The sequence below is a fragment of the Centrocercus urophasianus genome, unplaced genomic scaffold (genome assembly GCF_019232065.1).
Source record: "Centrocercus urophasianus isolate 14NV4802_14NV808 unplaced genomic scaffold, USGS_Curo_1.0 seq_42, whole genome shotgun sequence".
Taxonomy (NCBI): domain Eukaryota; kingdom Metazoa; phylum Chordata; class Aves; order Galliformes; family Phasianidae; genus Centrocercus; species Centrocercus urophasianus.
Window position 1 is genome coordinate 3,427,795 of NW_024885000.1, and position 23,181 is coordinate 3,450,975.

The following is a 23,181-nucleotide window of genomic DNA, read 5'->3' on the forward strand; positions in this document are numbered from 1 at the left end:
CTGAAGAGTGTCAGGAAGCATTTCATTTCCTCTGGGTCGTCAGTAGGAATTGCTTTTCCTACTCAGAGCCATTAGTTGGGGAGGAGGAGATGGAGGAAAGGAGACAAAAACTCCATTAAATCTGAGGGCTAACTAAATCATAGGTCTTTTAGCAAATGCTGGAGAAAGGAAAGAGCCGGCTTTTGTCTCCCCGGTTCCCCCAGGGCTCCTGAACTTTCACTTAGTGTGATGAATGCCTCACAAGGGGCGTTTTATCTCGTTAGGAGTCTGGGAGCTGTGGCTCTGCAGGGGGGTGAGGTCAGCGGCTGGCTGCAGAGTGGCAAGGCAGGGGCACTGAGGTGCACCTCCTTCCAGCGGTGCAGAAATCATCAGCCCTGAATTTGGCTCTTATAGAGGCGGCTGAGATTGCGCCTGGCTGCATCACTGAGCTCTGAAGAACCATAGACTCGCTGAGGTTGGCAAAGACCTCTCGGATCACCAAATCCAACCCCAACTCATCGCCACCATGCCCACCTAACCACGTCTCTCAGTGCCACATCTCCACGGTTCTTGAACACCTCCAGGGACGGCAACCCCACCACCCCCCTGAGCAGCTGTGCCAATGTATCACCACTCCTCCTGAGAAGAAACTGTTCCTAATATCCAAACCTAAAGAGACATATTTAAGGTAATCAAGCAAGAGCACACAGGACTGCCTGCCCATTGCTGCAGTAGGTAGCAGACATACACCAGTTACCTGACACTGGTTTCTTTGGGCTGAGGATCATTGGATCCTCTGACCTGCACTTCTTGGCCAACGCTTGTATCATCACCAGCAACCCAGTGCCAGGAGCTGCCCTGCACTCACCTTCATTCAGCAGTGCTGGTGACTCTTCCACTATGACTTCTCCATCTCCCACCTGTGTCCGAGCACGCAGGAAGAATCGATAGCGCGAGATGGGGTCTGTCCTCTGCACGGTGAACCTTGTCTGGTTGGGAGAGAAGTTCTCTACCAGGGTTCTGCCCGTTTTGGATCCGTTAACTGGGGAGGAAAGGCAGGTGGTGGTGGCTTCAGCTTGGGTTCTGCAGTATGTTACCTGTCCCCAAGGGCAGGACCTGCAGCTGGGGGCAGATATGCCTTGTCTGGGAACATGCTGCTGGGGACATTCAGGGTTGTGGAGGTGGTTAAGGAAAAGCTTAGCACAAGTGTCAAGCATTCAGATAAAACCGGGCTCCCCAGACGTCACACTGGGCCACACACTGTGCAGCATCATGTACTGCAGGAGCCTGAGGTCAAGCTGATTTCCCTCGAGGGGCTGAGGGTGGAGAACTACTGAGGATCCACAGCCCTCTGTGTTCAACTGTGAGCTGCAGGTGCCCAGCAGCACTCCAGGACTCAGTACCATCAGCTGATGTTAGAAGCATCCCACTCCCTATAGATTGCTTTTGGTGTTAGGCAAGGAGGCAGCTCAGCAGCAAGGAAAATACTGAATGACTTAGCTATTGTCACTAAGAAGATAAGATGTGGAACGTACAGGCTTGGTATCTAAGGTTGTATCCTGTGAGGACTCCATTGGGGTGTTCTGGGTGATCCCACTCCAAATTGATGCTTTCCAGATTTGGCTGTCGGATTCTTAAGTACCTGGGGGAGCTGGGCACTTGGGAGGAGGACGGGAGCAGGAAGAAAAGGGAAAGAAGAAAAAACATACAAGATAACATACCTCACAATACTGTACACATCGCAGGCTGCCTGATAAAACTCAAGACATTCAACCACGTACAAACACACTCTAAAGGTCAGATGCTGACAGAACAACAATCTAGGCCAGGAATCATGCTCCAGCCCTGTGTTACCAGCAGCAGAGCAGCTCAGCATGCACCATGCCCTCACACTGGGGACTGCTGTCCCCCATCACCACGCTCAGCCAGGCACCCACCATGGATGCTGCAGCCACGCAGGGAGCACTTTCACAGTTGTGTCCCTTTTCTGTATGTTGTTTGCATATTTTACTGCTGCTGGAGTCTTGTTACTGCCCCTGCTCTCACCCAGCCCCATGTTTATGCCTCATCTATTTATCTGCTGGCATGATAGAAAAAGCAGAGCGACTTCTTCCTGCAGAGCATCTTTGTGTTATTAACGTCTGGGGAGCTGTAACGGGGATCCGGTGCAGGTATACAGCAGTCCTTACCCTGAGGAATGTCTGCTTTTATGGCTGCTTATTCAAAGCTAGTAAAGGAAGGAAAGCATTATGACCTATGGAATTTAATTATTCTCCTGGTTTATTCCTAATCGCTGTGCCTTTAAGTGGGGAAAGAGCTTGGTTCACCGATCTGAGAGATTAATGACTTTTTTTTTTACTCTTAAATGGAAGTTTGGCAGAATATCCATCTCCCAAGCATCAATATATAGCCAATAAAATAGCTTAGTGGAACAGGAAGAAGAAAATCAATAGTTTACATATGCCAAGAGCATTATCCCAATGCGACATGCCTCCAGCCCCTAGGTGAGCTCTAAATCAAGGCACACCCCACCACCAAGCTGCTGTCCCGGAACAGAACTTCTCCTTTTTAAACAAGCTGAACTGAAGCTGGTGAGTGAAAAACATCAGAAAATGGTGACAGCATCCAAGGAAAGGGCGCAGGAGAAAGAGAGAGTGCTCTCGTGCAGCAGGAAGAAGAAAAAGAAGAGCCCATCGTATTTTGTGTTATTTGAGGCAGGATTTGCTTCCAGCCTCCTCTGTTTCTTTCCCCTGCAATTCCGTAACGCACTGTGCCAAAAACATCTGTGCTAAAGAAAGATTCATGGGCAGCCGCTGAAAGCGCCGCTCCGACAAAAAGTTATCGGCGCCTCTATAAATAGCTCCCGTGACAAGGAGAAAATTAAAATCTCCCATTCCTCCTTGACACGAGCTCTTTGCAGAGCAGAACGAGGCGCTCCCAGCTGAGCAGCCCAATCGGAGGTTGGTGACATTCGTTCAGTCCTGAGGTCTTGCAGGGATTTGACTGAGCGGCGCCGCAGCGCGGGGAGGGCGGGCGATGCGTGGAGGTCAGGCAGCAAACCAAGGGCACGGCACAGCCCGAGCAATGCCTCTTTATGTGCTGTTGGCCAAATCACAGCTCTGCTGCAGAGCTGTGCTCCTCCTGGTTGGCTCTGCAGAGCCTGAGCTGCCCGAAATCGCAGCTCGGCAGGCACGTACCTCCTTCAGGTGTGGGGAACTCCTTGACTTCGCTGCGGGGCCCATCGCCTCTCCCGTTGGTTACAACCATCTCAAGCTTGTAGTTGCTGTAAGGGAACAGCCGGGACACTATGCCCCGGTTTCGGTCTCCAGGAAAACTCACATACTGTCTTTTTTTGGAGACCCACAGGTTCTTCAGCAAACTACTGTCTCTCCAGAAATAGGCCTTCAAGAAACACGCATGGCATGAAGCTTTTCCCATTTGAAATGCAATTGGTTTTCATTAACAAAGCGCAGCTGAACTTTGCTTTTGCAAAGAGCAAAGCGGAGCTCTTCACCTCCCAGCAAGGCAGGTGGGGAAGCACTGGGTTAGGATTAAGGTTAGGCTGCAAAGAGCTGCTTCTGGCTCCAGCTCTCATTGCTGGGCACTGAGCTCTCCCTTCCTGCCCAGATTAATGTTAGGCAAGGCGTGACACGTCCAACCACAATGAGAAATCAGAACTTGGAGAGTCTGTGAATCAGAGCCCCGACAGCAAATCTTATTTCATGCAGAAATAAGATTCATTTGGAAAACAGACCAGAAGAACAGAGCAGAGGGAGAAGAAATGAAAGCAGCAAGCAGGGAGCTCTCCTTACACTTGGTGACTGATTGGAATTGAAGTGTTATAGCTGTCTGCAGCACAGATGCTTTTGGTATCAAGAGTCTTTAACTCTGCTCAGAGGGGCTCTGTTCAGACTTCGTTTGCTTTGAATAGGGTTTATCTTCTACACATAAACACAGGTATTTTACTGTAGCAGTAAATCTTCAACATTAGATGTTAAAAAAAAAAAAACAACAAAAAACAGGATCTATGCTGCCTCTAGTTGCCAGTTAGTACCAAGTACTGGGTTTAGGTTTTGCATGGTTGGTGTCTGTTAAAAGACAATGGTGGTACTTTGGGGATGACACAAAATTGAGCCTGTTTGTTCCTATCTGAAGAAGTATGAAGCAGCTCTAGGGGCAGGAGCTGCCTTAGAATCGGTCCCTTGGTGCCTAAGGGCAGTCCCTGTGTCACCCCAGTCTCAGGGAGCCAAGGGAGATTTACCCATTGCCCAGACGTGGTGAAGGGCAGCCAAAGGCTTCACTCCTGGTGCTGATCCAGAGCAGAGCTCAGCCTGAGGGATGCACCACAGCACAGGGTCAGGGTGGCTAGAGCAGTTTTCTGTCATCCCCATTGCAGGTGGCTCCATCAGCGGGGCCAGCTCAGCTAGTGAGAAGGTTAGCCATATTAATAGACAGTGAGAAGAGATTTGCTTTGGCTCACTCTGTACTCCTTAAGCTGTCCCTGGATGGTGTCCAGGTGCACACGGGTCCATGTCAGAGCAATGGCAGTGCTGTTTAGAACTCTTATCCTAACATCCGTAGGTGCAGCCTTGGGATCTGGGTGTTTGGGGACAAAGCAGAGCATATATCAGGCAACCAGCCCAGCCCAGCCATGCTCCAGCTCTGCCATCTGCTGGTCCCCTGACCATCCTCAGGTTTTTCATGGGGAGAAATTGTGGCCGTTTCTCCCTCTTTCAATTCAGTTTCAGAGGAGCAACAATAGGCCAGTTCTGGACACGTTGGCTGTCCTCCTTTGGGTCAAGTAGACACTATGGCTGCACCAATGTATGTAGTATTCCATTACTTACCTTCATGCTCCACATTTTTTATCTGATCACAAAATATCCTGAGTTGGAAGGGGCCCACAATGCATGTATGCTTTTTAAGATGAGTATTTTTTAGCAGTGCTTCTACCTCTTGGTGGTCTCAAAGTCAGCCAGCAGGGATCCCTGCTGATTTGAGGCACTGAGAAGAAATGATTTATATTTCTTTTAAAATAAAGTTGTTGGCAGCAAGCTGCATTATCCTCACAGGATCATAGAAGGGAGACCTGGATACTACAGGCAGAAGGTGATACCAGCAGCCCAAAAAGAAGGGGAAAGAGAGCTGAAGAAGCTGGCTGCTCTTCTGCATGAGCAAGTGGAGAGTTTTAAAGGACATAAGTTGAGCCAGCGGTGTGCTGCAAACAGCAGTCCAAGCCTGGGCATAACTAAGGCTGTGTCAGAGGCACAAGAACCCAGCCCAGGGTGACCCAGAGCCTTCTTGGCCACTCGGAAGACCCTTCATCCAAGATGAATCAAAGAAATCACAGAATGGCCTGGCTTGACCCTAAAGGCCATCTTGTTTCAACCCCCTTGCTGTGGATAGGGTTGCCACCCACCAGACCAGGCTGCCCAGAGCCACAGCCAACCTGGCCTTGAATGCCTCCAAGGATGGAGATGAACTTGGTGCTCTGCAGATGGCAGGAGAAAGAAACGAAATGCTGGAATGCAGCCAGAGCTCATCCTGGTGAAATCTTAAGTCTTCCACACTGAATATTTTACAGAGCAAAAGGGAGAGGCTAAGTGGTTCAGGTCACGTAGGCATCTGCAGACAGAGCCCAGAGCACAACTCCGCTTCCTTCTCCCAGTGCCTGAAACTGCATTTTTGTGCCAAATGGAGCAACGCTATAAATACGACCCAGGGAACAGATGCCAACCCACTGACATTAGATGGACTCCAGCTCTGAAACACTTACGAGCTCTGTCAAAGGAAATACTCACAATCTTCCCCTGAATAGCCGATGTAGGTCTCAGGCTCTGGTGCTCTACCAAAGTCATTCTCTGCCTGCACTTTGATCTCGTAGGGGACGTAGATGGGTGTGTTCCAGACGACGTGCCGTGGCGCCTTCACTGTCTCGTTGTACCAACTCCCACGTGGGTCCCTCCGCCTCCATCGCACGATGTAACGCAGGTTGGGCCCATATGCCTGCGTTGCGTTCAGAGGCTGAATGGAGCAAAGCAGAGAAAGAAAGTTGAGAGAGAAAGACGGCTGGATTTCTCTGCTCTGGTGCTCCGAAAAGTTCTGTTCAGCAGCTGATTCGTATTTCCATATTCCCTCAGTAAACCTCTAAGATCTACATTTTTTTCCCCCAGAAACACTTATCCTGGCATTCCAAACCCAAGGCAGAACCAAAAGCCATACTTGCATGGAGTTCGGGTAGTACAGTTAGGTTCTGGTTGGACTTGATGATCTTGAAGGGCCTTTCCAACCTGAGCAATTCTTATGATTCCATTCTATTCGTTTTCCCGTCCGCACTCAATTTCCAGCCTACCAACAGACTTTGGCTTATTGCAGGATGACACCTACTGGTCGACCAAGAAAACCAAGAGCTGCTCTGTCTGAGCTCTGCACATCTTTGCTGAAGGGACCACACTCTGCAAGCATCCTGACTAACCAGCACCTGTGATCCAGCACCTTTCCTTTGTCTATTTCTAAATCACAAGCCTTCTTGTTGGCACTAACAATTAATAGTCGTATCTTCTGCCTTTTATCCTTTGTGATAATTTTTTGTGTGATACATCACACACACTAGAGACCCTGAGCTCTATCTTAGTATCAGGGACCGTAATGATAAGATTGGATTGCAGAGAACAGTCAAGGAAGAACTCACCGTCCAGGTTATCTCCATGTTGTTTTTTTGGGTCCCTGCTCCTTGAACTCCCGTTGGGTTAATTTCAGGTCCTGAAATTCACATGGGGAGAAAAAATAAATAAAGTGCTGGAAAAAATGACCCTTTCTGTGGTTAAAACCTATTTACAGCGCAGGTCAAAATTAGTTCCAAAACAGAAGTTAATAGCCTGATTTTCCAGAAGTTTCAAGTTCCCATTCAGGTTAATGGAACACGAGACTTTCCAGCACTCTTGAAAACCAGGTCGCTTATTTAGGATCCTTCACTTTTTTTTTTTTTCTTTCCTTTCTCTCTCCCAAAATCTTGTCCTAAATCTTTAAAAGACACCCATTGTGAAGCAACCCCAGGAGCCAAGTCTGACCCTTTAGAATCATCCACAGCGAGAAGAGCAATGTCAAAACCCAACACTAGATGCCAGCAGATATTGCATCTACAAAGGTCAAATGGAGACATGCAGCAAAACTGCTGAGCTTCCTGTGAGCTTCTCATATGACTTTTCCCAAGCATTGTCCAATGCACAAAGCTCCAGGCACACTCCAAAGACTGAGCCTTGGTTGTGGACTGCAGCACACTTTATTCTGGCATAAGCCTGGGCTCCTGTCTGGCTTTAGCAGCAGGCAATGAATTAGCAAATTTGGAACAAAATGTCTTTTGCTCGTGGCCACTTTACACTTGGAAGTCTGTTTTTCCAAGAGCTTCCTGTGGTCAGGAAGGATGAAAGATTTCTTTTGGAAAGCTTCTCTGTGTGGTGTGACTAGCCTTCCTTCAACAGATTCTGCCAGAAGAGCCACTGGGTAACTCATGCCTGCTGCTCCACAGGACCTCCCTCACAGCCTTGAGGTGCAATTTATGAAATCACCCCCCAGCACACACCTGCATGGACCAGCTCACCCCCTTCCTGTACCCAATGAGGGGAAAAACTCAGCCCAAAGCGATGGCAGCAATGGGATCCACCCCAAGGTGCTGCAATGACCGCTACTCACGTGCACCGCTGGTCTGGTATCGTTCCGAAGGCGTGCTGGGCAGGCTGCTGCCCACGTCGTTCACTGCAATCACCCGAAATTGGTAGTTGACGTAAGGAGAGAGGCTCAGGACGGCCGAGTTGACATTCCCAGGATACCTGGAGTGGTTGTGCCACGTGCCGGGCTGGAATCGGTCCTCCTCAAACTGGACGATGTAGTCTGAGGGGAGGATGGAGGAATCAGAGCCCACCATGAGGAGGTTTCCCCACACCCCACAGGAGAAGACCGAAGGATCCGTGGCTGTGGGGCCGGCACTGACCTGTGATGGGACTGTTGTTGTCATCTCCAGGAATCCACGTCAGCTTCACGCTCCTCTCAGCCAGGTCTGACAGCTCCAGGTCCCGTGGCCGGTCGGGTCGCTCTGGTGGCCAAATAATGAGATAAATGAGGCTGAAACATCCCAGCAGCATCCAATCCCACCCCTTCTCCCGGCCTGGACCCACAGGAGGAGACGTGCTTTGCAGCGTGTCTCACATCCCTCTGCTCTCAGTGTGTTTTGTTACTAAATACAAACGTGCTCATGTATTAATTGTGCCTTGCCTCGTAACCTGAGCTGCCCTCTGTATGCACTGACATTATCTGGTGCTGGGAGCACGATGGTGGCTTAGCAGGATATATGATCTTACAGCACACTGCATGCAACCGTTCAGAAAGTAATTGCAAATAGAATGGGAAGGACACCAAACCTAAATGAAAATACATACTTGGTTATTGCGCTGCGGGCACAATTCCGCTGTCTTGTCACAACACACTGAGCCACCTCATGCACCAACAGTAACAGCAGCACCTTATTTTCATATAAAAGTCAAGGGATTCAACATGATTTATTTTCTCTACTCTCAGGGCTCATTTCCAGCTATGGATAGAGTGATTCTTGCACTCTAGAATTGTCACCAGTCTAGATGTCAAAAAACGAGATGTCACATTTCTACTATGGCCATCTGGATGGGTTCTTGAGGACAACTTGAGCTGGACATGGAAGCACCATCTCCCAGCGTGCTCAATCACTACACCTTGATTTTCTGTTGGCGTTATTGGCAAGGCAAAAAAAAAAACAAATCAACTCCCAAAAGAAAAGAAACCGAATGAATTAGTGATGATTACCTTTAGGTAACTCTCTCAAACGGTTAGCAGGGATTGCTGCAAGGTAAGACATTGGATGTTAACAGTGTTAGTTGAGTCATTAAGCTTGGGTGGTGAAAGGAGAACCTGGTAAATACAAAGTCACATACAGTCACAGATCCCACCTGGGGACCAGAGAGAGCACATCCTTCCCCCAGAGACCCTCAGCTCCGCACACCTTCTTTCACGTTTCTATTAGAAAGTTAATTAGCTATTAGGGGAACAGGAAGGGAAATAAATTAAGCCCAGTCATATTATTAGGGGTATGGGATTTGTATTGCACTCCTGCTCTGGTATGGCAGTGTGGGTCTATGCCAGCATCACCGTTGGGTTGGGGCACTGCCAGAAACAAAGTTCCTCCTCAAGAATGGAAGGGGTTGAAGGCAGGGACTGATAGACTTGGGATGTTTTCAGAGTAGATCTGGCAGTGAATGGGTATGGAGGGTGGGTTTTGGGTTGAAAAGGGGGGGGCCTGCAAGCAGTTCACTCACCCCCTGGTTGACAGCACCCTGAGATTCAGATAAGTTCACTTGCAAATATGAGCTTCAGCAGGCCACATTTGGGTATTTTTAGCTGTATGTAATAACTGCTTTTCTCTTTGTGTCAAAGGCAAGTTTCCTTCAACAGCACTGAGAGAGGCTGAGATCGGGCTGCACATCCTTGCCAAGTCCTGCAGCAACCCAATAATTGCTCTGCCAGCAACTGAGCATCATCTCTGCTTTAGAGGACAGCCCCGTGCCCACAGATCCACCTTTCGGTGTAAAATCAACCTCCTGCAGTGCAGATGAAGCACTGAGTGCACTGGGAGGACAGCCTTACCTAGCACGGTGAGGTAGGCTTTAGCTGAGTCCTTGTCCAGCTCCGTGCTGGCCACGCAGGTGTAATCACCCTGATCCTTCTCAGCCACGCCGTATATCGTCAGACCATCGTCTTCTTTCTTCATCCTTAAAGGGATGAAAGCAATAATCACACCACTGTTCCCAAGAGAATTAAGGAGCAGGATTGAAGACGAGCTGTTCTCTGATAAAATACACAAAAGAGTCCAAAGAGAAGAGGAGTACATCTCTGGCCTGAAGATTTTATCAACTGGGGATGCACTGAGTTATTCTTGGAAACCTCATTTTCTAAAGAACCAGTGAATTTGCTCTGGTATTTATCTGGAAGAGTCACACTTTTGGGAAAGCAGGCTGACCTCTGACCAGCTCATGTCCTGTGATGACATCTCATTATTTCACAAGAAGTGATTCGGGATGTGGAAAGGAAATTACAGCTACACCACTGGCACAGATAAACATTAACTTTGGAGGAGCTTGTTATTAACCTGCCTGTTTTTATCAAGATGTCCTAAAATATCTGTAAATAAAGCCTAAGGTCGATGTCTTGATTTACTGGTAAGTCAATTTTAACTGCTAGGCAGCCTCACTATTATCCTCAGCTAATAACATTACAAGTATCAAGAACAGTCGTCGTCGCCCAGATGGGAACTCAGTGTTTGTCCTTATTATCCCTGGTGCCTCCTGAAACACTTTGCAGTGGGGGAATAAAGATCCTGGTGAGAAGACAGATGGAAGCGTTCATCACAGACCTGTTCCCAATGTAGAGAGGAGCGTCGTCCTTCAGCCAGGTGACCGTCAGCTTCAACGTTGGGTCGTGCTTCACGCGGCAGTGCAGGCGAGGCATGGAGCCCCTCTTCACCACCTGATCTTCAGGGCCTCTCACAATCCTGGTGGGGTCTGCAAAGCACCCCAAAGGAAGTATCAGCATGTCAGCTTGGAACTCGATCAGAGCTTAAGAGTGGTGTCACTCGGTAGGACAAGCATGCATGACGGCTGCTCGCCTCTAACCACCTCTGATACAGATGCTTGCAAACAAACTACTTTAACAAACCACTAATTCATGCTGAAAAAATACCAACTTCTCTGTCTCAGCAAAAAATTTGCTCAATGGGGGAAAAAAAAAAAAGATTCTGAATATATTTTAGTGCCATCAGTTATTCCTGATGCATCTTTTGTGTTTCTTTTTGCAGTGCTCACAGCTCAAGCTGCGAGATTCAGGTGATCCAAGAGCATCTTTTGCTCTTGAGCTCATTGCATTCCTACCTTTGACTTCCAGGCGAACCTGGGCCTCAGCTTTGCCCAGGATGTTGGTGGCAACACAGGTGTAGATGCCCTGATCCTCCTTCCGAGCCATGCTCATCTCCAAGCTCCCGTTCTCATGTGCTTTGTAGTTCCCTCCATCCAGCGTGTTCCCCTGGCCGTTCTTAAACCTCACAGCCATACAAAGTACTGTTGTAAGGGAAGAAAGAGCAGGAAACCGCCTTCCCAGCCCCATGGGTGGGCAGGGGATGTGCTACACTCCTTACCATCGCAGGGTGGGGATGGGTGAGCCAAAGAAGGGGCAGTCCAGCCGGGTCCTGTTGTACTGGATGACTTTGATGAGCTGGTTGCGAGGGGCCAGTATCCGTGGTGGCACATCTGCAAAGCATCAAAGATGACAGCTATTGAATGAGTGGACTCGATGCTCTTAGTGGTCTTTTCCAGTCTTAACAAATCTATGACTCTACGGCTCTACACTGAGCTTTTCAAGACTTAACAGAGCTTTTCCATCCCCTTTCCAACCTCACTCTGTGAAACAGAGGTGCTCCAAGAGTGCTGGCTGGTATATGGCTACCAACTTTTATCCCGAAGCCCCATTGCAGAGGCCACCTACCCACGTGCATCATTCTCAGAGTAGCTAACAGCACAGAGAATATAGGGATAACTTGCAAGGAAATTTGAGTACAGGGCATTTATCTTCCACAAGAATGGAAGCATTAACCATCATTCTGCATGGAAAAGCATTTCATGAGCTGACACGCTGCTGGATTCTGATGGTCACTCCTTTTGAGAGAGTTTCCTTCCTCATCCATGTGCACTAGGGCTCACCTGTCCACACAGGCACCTACCCAGGACACTGACAAAGGCATTGGCAAGGAGGTAGCCGTGCTCGTTGGAAGCATTGCACTGGTACACAGCGCTGCTGCCGATCTGCGTGTCTCGAAACACGATGGTATCTCCAGCCACCTCTCTGCTTGGGTTGGGTGGAGAACCTTCAAAATAAGGAAGACAGAAAGGATGCTTTTCATTATATTTTAAATTGAAGCTCACAAGATGTTGCATTTTATTACTCATCTTTACATCTCAGACCAGATAAAAAGAGACAGTGGCATGTTATGGACCTCCAGAGACACGGCTCAGCTGGCCATGATGCAGCCAAGCCGTGCCCCACTGGCAGCTCTGGCTCCCATGGTCAGCCACGAGACCCTTGGCTTTGTTTTCATATAGGAGGTGCAGACTCTTCCTGGCTCACCTTCAATGGGCTCTCCATTCACCAACCACTGGATTGAAGGCTTGGGGTTCCCATTGGCTCGACACACCAACCTGCCATCCTCACCAGGGGCCAAAATGAGATTTTGTGGCTCATCCAGCCAATACGGGGCAGCTTTAAGACACACAAATGGAACAGTTACACACAGAGCAAACTGGAGCAGATGGCCTCCAGAGGATCCCAAGCTCCCCTCTCAATTTCTGGCTGTGAAAGTGAAGGAGATGGTGAAGTAAAAGTGACGTACCCTTCACTCTCACCGAGATCGTGTGGCGGATGCTGCCCATCTTGTTGGATGCCAGGCAGAAATACTCCCCAGAGTCTTCCTCCGAGACGTTGGAGATACGAAGGGCCTTGTTAAAGTTTTCCAGCTTGGTTTTGCCCACTGGGAGCTCACCTCCCTTCTTGTACCACATGATATCTGGTGCTGGTCTAAGGAGAGGGAAGGAAATAAAAGCTCTTGCAAGACAACTTTCCTAATACAAATCCTGCACTTAAGACCTTCTAAACCCAAGGAGAAAGACCTCCGGGCCACTCTTTTACCTACCACAGCCCCTCCACTAGGACCTGAACATCACCAGATGGTGAGGAGTGGGATTTTTGTCCTACCTTGTGCCTGGGAAGTGCTGCCAAAGTCCCACCCCATGCCCAGGACAATTCTGCTTGTACTACAAACATCCTCACCTGCACTTAATACAGTGTGCAAAAGGGCCACCCAAGAGATCTGCAACTCCCTGTAAGGACAAATTGATGGGGCATCATCTTTGGACAGCAAGTATCTGAAGATACCTCTTGCTCTGAGCAGTGCTGCAGAACTCAGCTCTCCTGTCTGCTTTCATCATCCTACCCTTTCAGTAAGTTACAGGAATATTGTTAATAGCAGTTAATAGAAAATGAATGGCGTGCTCCATTCATTGCTGGTATTTTCACCAGCAGTTCAGCATTAAAGCTATGAGAGCACCTCATGGGGGCTGCTGGTGACCACCCACTCCCATCATGGTACGTACACTCCTGATGCAATGCACTCCAACAACAGGTCCACCCCTCGGAGCACCATCTGGCTGCTGGAGGTCCCATATGGGTACATGAAGCTGGGTGTTGTTTCTGTAACCCCTCGGGCTGAGATCAGCAGGAAAGAAAATCAAGAAGAAAAAAAAACACAAAAACAGAGCACTTTTAAATTCTCCTTGTCTGCAGCATCGGAAGGGTTCAGGGTTCAGCAACAGGATTCACCCAGAAATATACCTGAAAACTAGAGAAGGGCTTAAAGTCACTTTTAAGGTAAGAAAACATAGTGGAGAGAGGATGCTTCGCAGGCAGGGAGAAGAAAGAAGAAAAAGGATGGGCCGGGGAAACAGAACCATGGGGATGGGGCAACAGGAGAGCCCAGATCCCTAGCAGGGCAGTGCCAACCCTGCTCACCCTACCTCCAGCATGGGGCTGGAATCAGATGAGACATGGAAACACTGATGGACAGAACACTTAGTGAAGGACAGTAGTGACAAATGGGCACAAGAAGGGTACATGAGACAGCTGAGCCACGGAGATCCCCATGGGATGGAGGATGCCAGAGCTCTGGCAGCATCATGTAGGTTCCCACTCTTACTGGGAGCTGCTGGGCCTGGAAGGATGGAGCTGTCTGGGGATGGAGCAGAGCTGAAGACATTGGGATGGGACAGGAACGTTTAATGGGAAACAACCAGGGGAGAGACAAGACAGCTCCCTACAAATACACACAGCGGAGGTCTCTTTGTGAGAGAAAAAAAAAATTATTAATGGAATAGTTTCCATTAATAAATGGAATCATTACTCTAGATGTGGATCAGTGAAGACAGCGTGGGATGAGATGGTCTCGAAAGCAGCAGTAGCAGAGATGGAGGTTATGGGATTAGGACGTGGGGTGAGATGGGTGGGTTTGACACAATCTATTTGGGCAAATAGAGAATTGGGGAATGCCCACCCTGGGGCAGGAGCAGGCTCTTGGGGTCCTTTCCTGCTGGCCCAAATGCTTCATTAGCCAAATGAGCTATTTGGGAAATCTCTGAGCTCTGATACAAAGAAAAGGGCTGGGAAGATACAGGGGAGAGAGAGAGCAGAGACTGTTTTTGGAACTCAATCAGGAAAAGCTCGTGACCAGGCCCCTCAAGAGAAATTAAAATTAATAATAGTAATAAATCAACAGGAAGGAACTCATCCCTTCAGACTGACTCCACATCACTGGGGAGCAGCCACACTCACGCACCACTCTGCTCTCACACACCCACATGTTAGCAGCAGGAGGTGCTCGTCAGAGAGTTAGTTAATTACTTGATTAATGGATTACCAGGGGCAGGCGTGCTGCTGTTTGCTCGCCTGCTTCGGAGATGCTGGTTTTCCTGGTTGGGATCACTGCCCATGTAATGCCTTGCAGATCAGTGCTGAGATTTCAGGTCTGTGTTTATCAATCATTTTATGAGTGAATATTGGCTTTTATCTGCCAGCAACATGTAGCCCATGTGAATGGGCCATATGCCTTAGTCCTGCCACGAACCATTTGCTTGGGGCACAACGAGAAGAGATAAGCAGCAGCGCAAGCCAAATTTTACGAGCCGTGTATTAATGATGAACATTAAAACATAAGGGAGATAAATTAGTATGCTATCCACTTGTTTAATAAACCTAATGACAACACTGCTTAGCTGAGCTTTGCCTTAGCACAGCACTTTAAGTAAATATTTTGCTATTTCTAATGGGAAGAGGCCTGCGATGATCTGGGGCAGAAGTTCCAGCTCTGATCTCATGGCACTACAGCTGGAAGCTGTTAAACAGCAACGTCTCACTCCTCCACATGGGTGGAACTGACTGCAAGAATAAATTCTACGGCTATTCACTGGAAGCAGAGCTCAAGAATGTGCTCTGCTTCTAATATGTTACCACTACTGATCCCACCTCTGTGGAATTGGACCCATTCAACTGCAGAAGGGATATTCCAGAAACTGCCAGTGTCCCCTCCCCAACATCCTGACCTGACAGCACATCAGGTTCTACATCAACCCGCAGATTGTTTCTGCTAAAGGCAATGATAGAAATATGTGCATCCCAACACATCCATCTCTCGCCTCCTGCCCCGCTTGCCAGCCTGACAACATCCCACAGATTTGCCAAAACAGCACAAATGAAAAAGGACAAAAGATTTTCACTTCCATAAGAAGGTGATGAACTTCAGCTGATGAAATTCCCAATTAATCATTCTAGACCTTTTATCTCCCTGGCTGACATCCACCTCCCTTTTCCCTGAACACACCAACGCAGCAGGAGATGAAGGCACCCCCTCCCAACCCACGAGGACTGCAGACACCAGAACATAAAGGCATTCCTTCCACAACACAACCATCCACGCTGCTCTGTGCTTGGAGGAGCTGCATGTTGTGTTTAGAGGAGATCCCACCGCCGTGTGCCCACCAGGAAGGCATCTCCTCCCACGTGCCCCTCACTGAGGCGTCATTCTGTTTATGGAATTCACACTGATGTTAATTTTGCTTGTTTCACAGCCATTTCTGTGAGTGTTGCAGACCATGCCCAGCCTATTTGCTGTCCCCACTTCCTCCAATTATGCTTCACGCTCAGATCTTCCAGAAGAACCTCTCACCCAAACCCCAACTCAGCAGGGAACGTTGCCCCATTGCAGAAATATGTGAGGAGTAAGGGAGAAATCCCCATGTTTTGCAAAAAAAAAAAAAAAAAAAGGACACTGCAATGTAAGATCTGGCTAATCTCAACCTTTTGAAGGCAGCAAGAACTTGGGCCTTGCTCCCAGGCAAAGCACGTGCTTCAAGCAGAGACAAAAACCAAGAGGCCAATAGCTGCTAAGCACCACCTGAACACATTCACGTGGCACAGAAGGGAAGAAATGGCAGATGGGCAGAGAGGAAAGCCCACTGGTTCCTGGGGATGCTCCCAGCAGCGTGCTCCATTCCCCCATGCAGACCCACCCCATCACCTCCCCAACACCTCCCAGCTCCTCACAGGAGCTGTGAGCTCATGTGCCAGAACAAGAGCTGATGGGATATGGCTAGTGGGCATGTTGGGGATGGGTTGATGGTTGGGCTTGGTGATCTTAGAGGTCTTTTCCAACCTTAAGGATTCTATGGCTTTGGGATCACATAGCCTCCAGGGACAGCCTCCCCGCTGGGGTAAGTGGAAAAGCACTCAGCACAGGTATAACAGTGCCACAGAGAAACAAATGGCTGGGAAAACCAAATATTTGGATTCTTCCTCCTAATGGTCAGTGCCCATGCTTGGCTGCAAGCACAGTAGGTGCTCATTCTGAATGCAGACAAAGAGGGATGGTGGCTCTAGTATCTCAATCAGGAGGACGAGGCAGTGGAGCCAACCACCAGCTTTCCCACTTAGCCCTGATCCTATTAAGCCAAATATCTCTGGAGCTGAGCTCGGTGTATCCAATTAATTAGCTTAGCCCTCGATCATTTTTAAGATGTCAAAACTCGGAGGGGATTTGGGCTGCTGGGCTGTTCCCAGCCCACTTTTGGTGACGTTTGGGGGGGGACGAAGCACAGAAAGGACCACACGCACACATCAGGGCTGTGCACACGGGGATGCTGCCGACGCAGCCCACGCTGGGTTAGCACGGGATCAGTCAGGTTAGGCACAGAGGATTACAAACGTGAAGGTCTCCAGAAGCTGCTGTTGACTCACCACTGTACATGTCAGTGTGATTTCGTAAGGACGTTTCGTTATGGGGTTTCTCTGCAATAAACAAAAGACCGTGAGCATACCGAGCGGCACAAAGCAGCGGTGGAAAACAGGGATGGGGCTACATGGGGACCAGGGAGCACAGAAGCAAACAGAGGTGCTCGGAGCCTTGGGAGACAAACAGCAACAGAGCACAGTGGTGCGGGAGGGGAAGAGAAGATTGCTTTCCTCCTACGAGATGGAGAGACAAATAAACGTGTGATAAATATCACCTAACTTGATCATAAACGTTTCCTCCAAGTGTTTTTCCTTTGGTATAAAGGCAACGTTGGCAAGAATTAATTCAATTTGGGAAGAAAATATGTTTTTTTCTCTCAGTTAACTGTGAAATAAGCGTGCTCCTGCTATTTCTTTCCAGCACAAAGAATGGGCTGGATGCATCGAGGCAGCAGTGTAATGATGCAGAAAGGCATGGAGAGGGCAAACAAATAAAAATGATAACAACAATTAAGCTTTAAGAGCATAATCTGCTGTAAAAACCCCTTTCAATTCCCAGGTAATTGAAGCAAATTGTGTTATATGCAAAAACAGCAGCTCCTCATAACACACCGCTCTCCCTCACTGACAATTGCTGACACCTAGGTGAGCACAGCTGCTAATTGCCAACAGAGCTCCACTGGGTAATGAGCAGAACAGAGAGCACCCAGGGCACAGCCTGGGGCCCAAGACACAGCAGAGATGCTCCACAGGAAATCCTTCCAGGATTTCTTTCACTTCTTTTTCTGGAGCTGGACCAATATACCAGGCTGAAAACGTCTGAGACCCAAATGAACACTGGTTTTTCGCTCTCCACTTTGAGCCTGAGCTCATTCAGGGTTCAGTCCTTCAGTACGAGGCAAATTTTGGCATTATTCAGCCAGCTTCTCAACCAGACAACAAGTAACCGGAGCGAGTTACATGTACACCTTCCTCACCATTAGAAAAGTGCCCATTTGTAGTATTTGCTTTGCTACTTCTCGTGCTTTGCACAAGGAGAAGGTGTTACACCAGAAGTGCAGAATGCTCCAAGCCCAGCCTGCTGCTCACATCACACCTCAGTGCCAGGTATCAGAACGCTTTAATAGTGTTACCTCCTATTAAGCAACAGATGAAGCTCCTGGTGCCAGGAATTGGGAGCCAGTGTCCCCAGGCCCCTAAGGCTCTGCTCCCCCTGCTCCCACCTCCCAGAACTGTTCATCAGCTCCTGGTCATGGTGAACCCCAAGACTTGTTGGTCAGCAATGAACAAACACTCAGTCCCCCCCATGCAGCACCATAGGGCGTCCCCACAAACCTAAACCTAGAGCAAAACACGGCTATCTCCAGCCATCCAAATTAGGGAAAAATCACTTGATATTGCACTTCTCCCTAAGGATGGAGGGAATACACCATCCGTGCCCATCTCAGAAACTCAGCAGTACCCACACTGAGCAATCTCTGCAGCCCTGGGGCACTGCAAGGGAACAAGCCATGGAGTCAGTCTGAGTCCCATCAGTTCTTAACCGGACTTCTATCCTGATCAAAACGAGGGAAGACACTCTTTTCTTTGGTAGGACTCAGAGCTGTCAAAGACTGAAAGGAGAACCCTACCCAAGAGGTTGGCAGAGCTCCATCCTGGCTGACAACCATGACACTTACTGGTTTTCACCTTGAGGGTGTAGGGATTTTTCTGCTGGATGGTGTGGGTGAAGTGGAATCGTGCATTGCAGCTGTAGTCAGTCTGGGCATCCTGCAGCATGACATTGGAGAAGTACAGGTCACCGTTCTGGCCCTGGGAGACACGCTTGTCCTGGTGGATGGGCTCCATGGCTGCAAGGGAAGAGGCATTCAGTTAACCAGGACCTCCTGAACACGTGAAGGCAAAAAGCAACTCCCAACTTAAACCATGCGTTGGTACCACCAAGCTGTGAACTGGCAACGGTGGCTCCAAAGGTAATTATTTCAAACTAACACTGCAGGTGCTTGAAGGGAGTGAGGGTTCATGATGGAAAAGGCTTCCCCAACTCACAGCTGCTCATCCAGAAGATGACAGGAGGAGGCAGACCAGGAGGTGGGTTGCACTGCAGGCTGAGTGGAGAACCTTCGTCAACCTCAATGACATCCACCTTCTCCTTGGGCCACAGGGGAGATCCTGCCACGAGAATCACAGCACTGCATGAGGAAGGTAGGTATTCACTCTGAAGATCTTCTCCCTTCCCACCGGACCTGGCCTGGTTTCAATGGAATGGCCTCAATGCAGAGAGGGAAGCCTTATTTCTGTGTGTGCAAGTCTTATGGGGAGCAGCTGAGAGAACTGAGATGGTTCAGTCTGGAGAAGAAGAGGTTTAGGGGAGACCTCATCTCTCTCTACAGTTCCCTGTAAGGAGTTTGTAGCGAGGGGGGAGAGGGGGTAGGATATCAGGAAGAGTGGTCAGGCACTGGTGCAGGCTGCCCAAGGAGGTGGTGGATTCACCATCCCTGGAAGGGGTCAATAGCTGTGGAGATGTGGCACTGAGGGTCATGGGTAGTGGGCACAGCGGGGATGGCTTGGGGTTGGACTCGGTGATCCTAGAAATCCTTTCCAGCCTTAATGATTCTATGATCTTGACACAGGCAACGGATGACAGAATCACAGGGTTGGAAGTGACCTTAAAAGACCACGAAGCAGGCTGGGATGTCTGACCACTGGATTCTATCTGTGCTTCTGCTACAAAGCATCCATAGAACCGTGGAACTTCCTGAGTCTGATTTCTGCTGCTCACCCCACACAACTGTGCTTACTCACTGGACACCTGGAGGTGGATTTTGCTGGACAGTGCAGTGCCAAAATCATTCCTGGCGAAGCACTGGTACTCGCCCTCGTAGTCGTCTGGCCGCCCACCACCATGGAAATCAATGACCAACGTCCCCGACCGCCTCCTCATGGACACCTTGGGGTCCTTTGCCACGTTGAAGAACTTCCCGTTCCGTGTCCAGGAAAAGCTGTCAGCGTGGCAGAGAGATTTGTGAGGTGACTGTGGGGTGTATTTCCCTGGAAAGAGCCTTAGTTGGGTTATGCAAGTGGCAACTGGCATCTATGGCGCTGGATTTGGGGACAGTGTGGCCAACTGAGATCTGCTGTGCCCAGAAATCCCAGCACCTTCAGAACCAGTGCTAACAAACCACAGAGCTCCAGTACAGGAGCAATTCCGGGGCACTTACGTGGGTACAGGATTCCCTTTGGCTTCACATTCAATGAAGATGTTGTCTCGGGGGTCAACGATGTAGTCCTTCACAGACTGCTTGGTGATGGTGGGGGGCTGAGGCACTGCAAAGCAAATGGCAGCAGTGAGATGAGCTGCGTGAGAGGGAGAAGCCTCTCTCTGCTCTCCTGCAGCAGATCTCACCAGGATTCTGACACCTTCCCCAGTTTGTGGTCCAAAGACTTCCAAAACCACAAGCAAGCATGGAGCGCATGCTATTTCTCACCAGCCCTGTGCACCACGAATACCTTGCACCAAAGCACAGCTGGCACCAGACCCAACCCCTCCTGCCATTTTGGACATGCAGAGGACACCACCATGTTCACATAGAAGGCAGCACTTACATTCACTCTGAATACTTGCTGTTATTTCCAAAGTGCAAGCATAATGAAAAAGAAGAAAGAAGGGTTAATCGAGGGGCTAACCCCGATAAACACGCATTATGCACACAAACATGAAAACAAAACACTGTTATTGTAGAGTCTGCAAATCCTACATACGACTGGTTTAACAATTCCAGCATGTTCTAATCCACCTACTTACAGTTATATAGCAGGAAACGCTGGTGAGCACTCAGAGAATGATGGAATGATAGAATATCCTGAGTTGGAAGAGACCCATAAGGACCACTGAGTCCAAGTCATTGTTAGCTGCTAACAATGTGCAGCCTCTGGGAGGGGTGGGGGGGTCCAAAGAGGGCGTGAAATGAACTCTAGTGTACCAACATCTATATCCCATATGTAAATATATAGGTATCTATCCCATATATAGATAGATATTTAGATCCTCCAGCATCTCCAGTGCTGGAGGTGATGATGCTGTGCTGTGAGTCCATGCTGTGCAGCAGGGAGGTGACTGAAGAAGCGGTGAGTTGCAAAGACAGGCTGCCTTCAGCAGTTCTCCACCAGCTGTCAGCATTTCCCTTACTTTTCTAAGCTCATATTACACGTAAGCATCAAAATCACTCTTTTTTGACAGAAAAGCACAAGAAGGAGCAGAAGACTGCTGTTTGCAGACCTACTCAGTCATGCCCAATGGCTCCCATCTATGTACTGACTGCCTGCACATCCAAGCTGTGTTCATCTTGTCAAATTCCCAAGTTGGGAACAAGAGTGCCAAGGGCTGACCCTAGGGAACAAAATTATGTTCATCCACAATCATTTGGAACGGAGTAGAGCACGAACTCACACTCAAGTCTCGCACAGATAAGAGATTGCATGGGACCCCCACCTCAAGCTTTCAGTCGCACAAGTATTTACTTTCCCCTCAGCAAACCAGAGATTTCCCACTCTCTCTCTTCACGTTGTTTCCAAAGAACCCTGGTGCTTCAGCCTGACTACAGACAGCAGCACAAAGCAGTGCTTTTTCCACTAATGCACCGCTCGCTGGAGGATTTCTGTACATTGCACTGTCAGAATAGATTCCCTGCAGCTACAGGCTGATTATTATTAACAGCCTCTACAGGAGGAAGCTGGGACACAGAGAAATTATGAAACTGGTATCCAGACGAGTAGCTGGAACAGAGCCTCTGAGCCATGACTTAGCAGCTTGCTCTCAGTACAAACCTTCATCCCAAGTGCACCCAAAAGAGCCACACATTTCCCAGACACCAGCCTGAAGATGCTGTTTAGTAGAAACAACACCCCTTGTCCCCTTCCTCCTCACTCCATATCCTCAAACTCTCTGAATAAAACATAATAAAACATAACTCGTGTCTCATGTTTAACCAAAAATCCCAACAGAGACAAAAACTGTGGGATGCTCCACTGTAAGTCTGTAGGCTAAAGGTTTGCTGGGGATGGGCTTCTCTACCAGCTTGGTGTTCTGCCCCTTTTTGATGGGTGGCTGCAAGTCCTTTGCTCAGCTTTCGAGTCAGCAATTCAGGTGGATTTCTGGATGAAATGACTTAAAAAGTGACTTAAAAAGAAAAATATCCTAAATAGTTGGTTGGAGCAGGAGAGATGCCTGGTGTGCGTATCTCTTCACTCTGCCTCTGCAGCCCTTCAAGCAGGAAACCATAGAATCACAGGCCTTGGAAAAGACCACTGAGATCATACAACCCAACCATCAGCCCATCCCCACCGTGCCCAGATTTAGAGGGAGTAAATCAGAACTCACAATCCAGAGGGACTTCGATGGCGTTGATGAGGTGTTGGAGGCACAGAGCAAATGCAATCCCTGCACAGGTGAGCTGGTGGCTGCGCAGGACCATTTTGGATGTCAGGATAATGCTATGACCTCACCTGCTCCCCCCAGGAGAGCTGATGGCTGTTGGGTCCTCAGCTGCAAAACACAAAAAGCCAGAGGTCAGCACTGCTATGTCCTGCATTTCTCTTCCTGGGACAGAGAGTCTGCAATCTGAAAATATTTGTACAGAGGGACAAAGGGTGTTAATGGTGCCAGAATTATTTTCCAGGCCACATTTCCAGTACTCAGCCCATGGTCGCTCTCCTTCCAAGGCCTTTTTTGTTCAGTCTTTGTGGTTACCTGTGCTCAAACCCCAGAGTTCTGTTGAGTTCTCCCCAAGGAATGTTGGAAAATTGCCCTGAGAAGTGAATGCTGAACCATGTGAGCCCCGCAGGAGAAAATCAGAAGGATGGTTTGCTGTTTCACAGAACCATAGAAATGCAGAACCATGGAATCATAGCATGATTGGGTTGGAAGGGACCTCAAAGATCACCTCCTACCAACCACCCCACCGTGGGCAGGACTGCAAGCCTCTAAACCAGACGAAACAGGCACCAGATGATGTTGCCCAGGAGTCAGGAAGCTCATAGCTGAATTTCATGCACGAGACCGAACAAACAGTAAAACCCAGCTTTCATTCTGGACCGAAAACAAAGAGTTGAATTCCACTGAAGGAAGAACTGCAGAGCCAACGGGAGCCCAAAAGGTGCTCCAGCACTGCTGATGGCCATTCCCCTTCCCAAAAGAGCACTGCCTCTACACGCTATGGGAATATTTTTGGACCGACAAGAGCAGACCACAAATGCAGCATCTCTTTGTGAGCTGCTTTGCCTCTATTTTCCAGGAGG

General features: G+C 48.9%; 1 protein-coding gene across 3 annotated transcripts in view; it reads right to left on the bottom strand.

The window, feature by feature from the left end:
* The window catches only part of NFASC (neurofascin), a 47,293-nt gene extending 24,935 nt beyond the window's left edge, over nucleotides 1-22,358 (bottom strand). For 2 of the 3 annotated variants that reach the window (XM_042833660.1, XM_042833662.1), the window contains exons 1-21: nucleotides 22,265-22,358; nucleotides 20,491-20,508; nucleotides 20,106-20,211; nucleotides 19,690-19,886; nucleotides 18,934-19,056; nucleotides 18,564-18,734; nucleotides 13,203-13,314; nucleotides 12,443-12,627; nucleotides 12,181-12,312; nucleotides 11,777-11,920; nucleotides 11,195-11,306; nucleotides 10,932-11,098; nucleotides 10,418-10,565; nucleotides 9,652-9,776; nucleotides 8,815-8,850; nucleotides 7,970-8,071; nucleotides 7,672-7,869; nucleotides 6,671-6,741; nucleotides 5,781-6,003; nucleotides 1,515-1,637; nucleotides 848-1,021 (exon numbers count right to left, since the gene is read on the bottom strand). In XM_042833660.1, coding sequence (XP_042689594.1) covers nucleotides 848-1,021; nucleotides 1,515-1,637; nucleotides 5,781-6,003; nucleotides 6,671-6,741; nucleotides 7,672-7,869; nucleotides 7,970-8,071; nucleotides 8,815-8,850; nucleotides 9,652-9,776; nucleotides 10,418-10,565; nucleotides 10,932-11,098; nucleotides 11,195-11,306; nucleotides 11,777-11,920; nucleotides 12,181-12,312; nucleotides 12,443-12,627; nucleotides 13,203-13,314; nucleotides 18,564-18,734; nucleotides 18,934-19,056; nucleotides 19,690-19,886; nucleotides 20,106-20,211; nucleotides 20,491-20,508; nucleotides 22,265-22,358 — 2,761 coding nt within the window. Of the gene's footprint in view, nucleotides 1-847; nucleotides 1,022-1,514; nucleotides 1,638-3,176; nucleotides 3,382-4,459; nucleotides 4,576-5,780; nucleotides 6,004-6,670; nucleotides 6,742-7,671; nucleotides 7,870-7,969; nucleotides 8,072-8,814; nucleotides 8,851-9,651; nucleotides 9,777-10,417; nucleotides 10,566-10,931; nucleotides 11,099-11,194; nucleotides 11,307-11,776; nucleotides 11,921-12,180; nucleotides 12,313-12,442; nucleotides 12,628-13,202; nucleotides 13,315-16,890; nucleotides 16,942-18,563; nucleotides 18,735-18,933; nucleotides 19,057-19,689; nucleotides 19,887-20,105; nucleotides 20,212-20,490; nucleotides 20,509-22,264 lie in introns of all 3 variants that reach the window. The other variant, XM_042833661.1, reaches the window with a different exon arrangement.
* Between the last annotated feature and the right edge of the window lie 823 nt (nucleotides 22,359-23,181).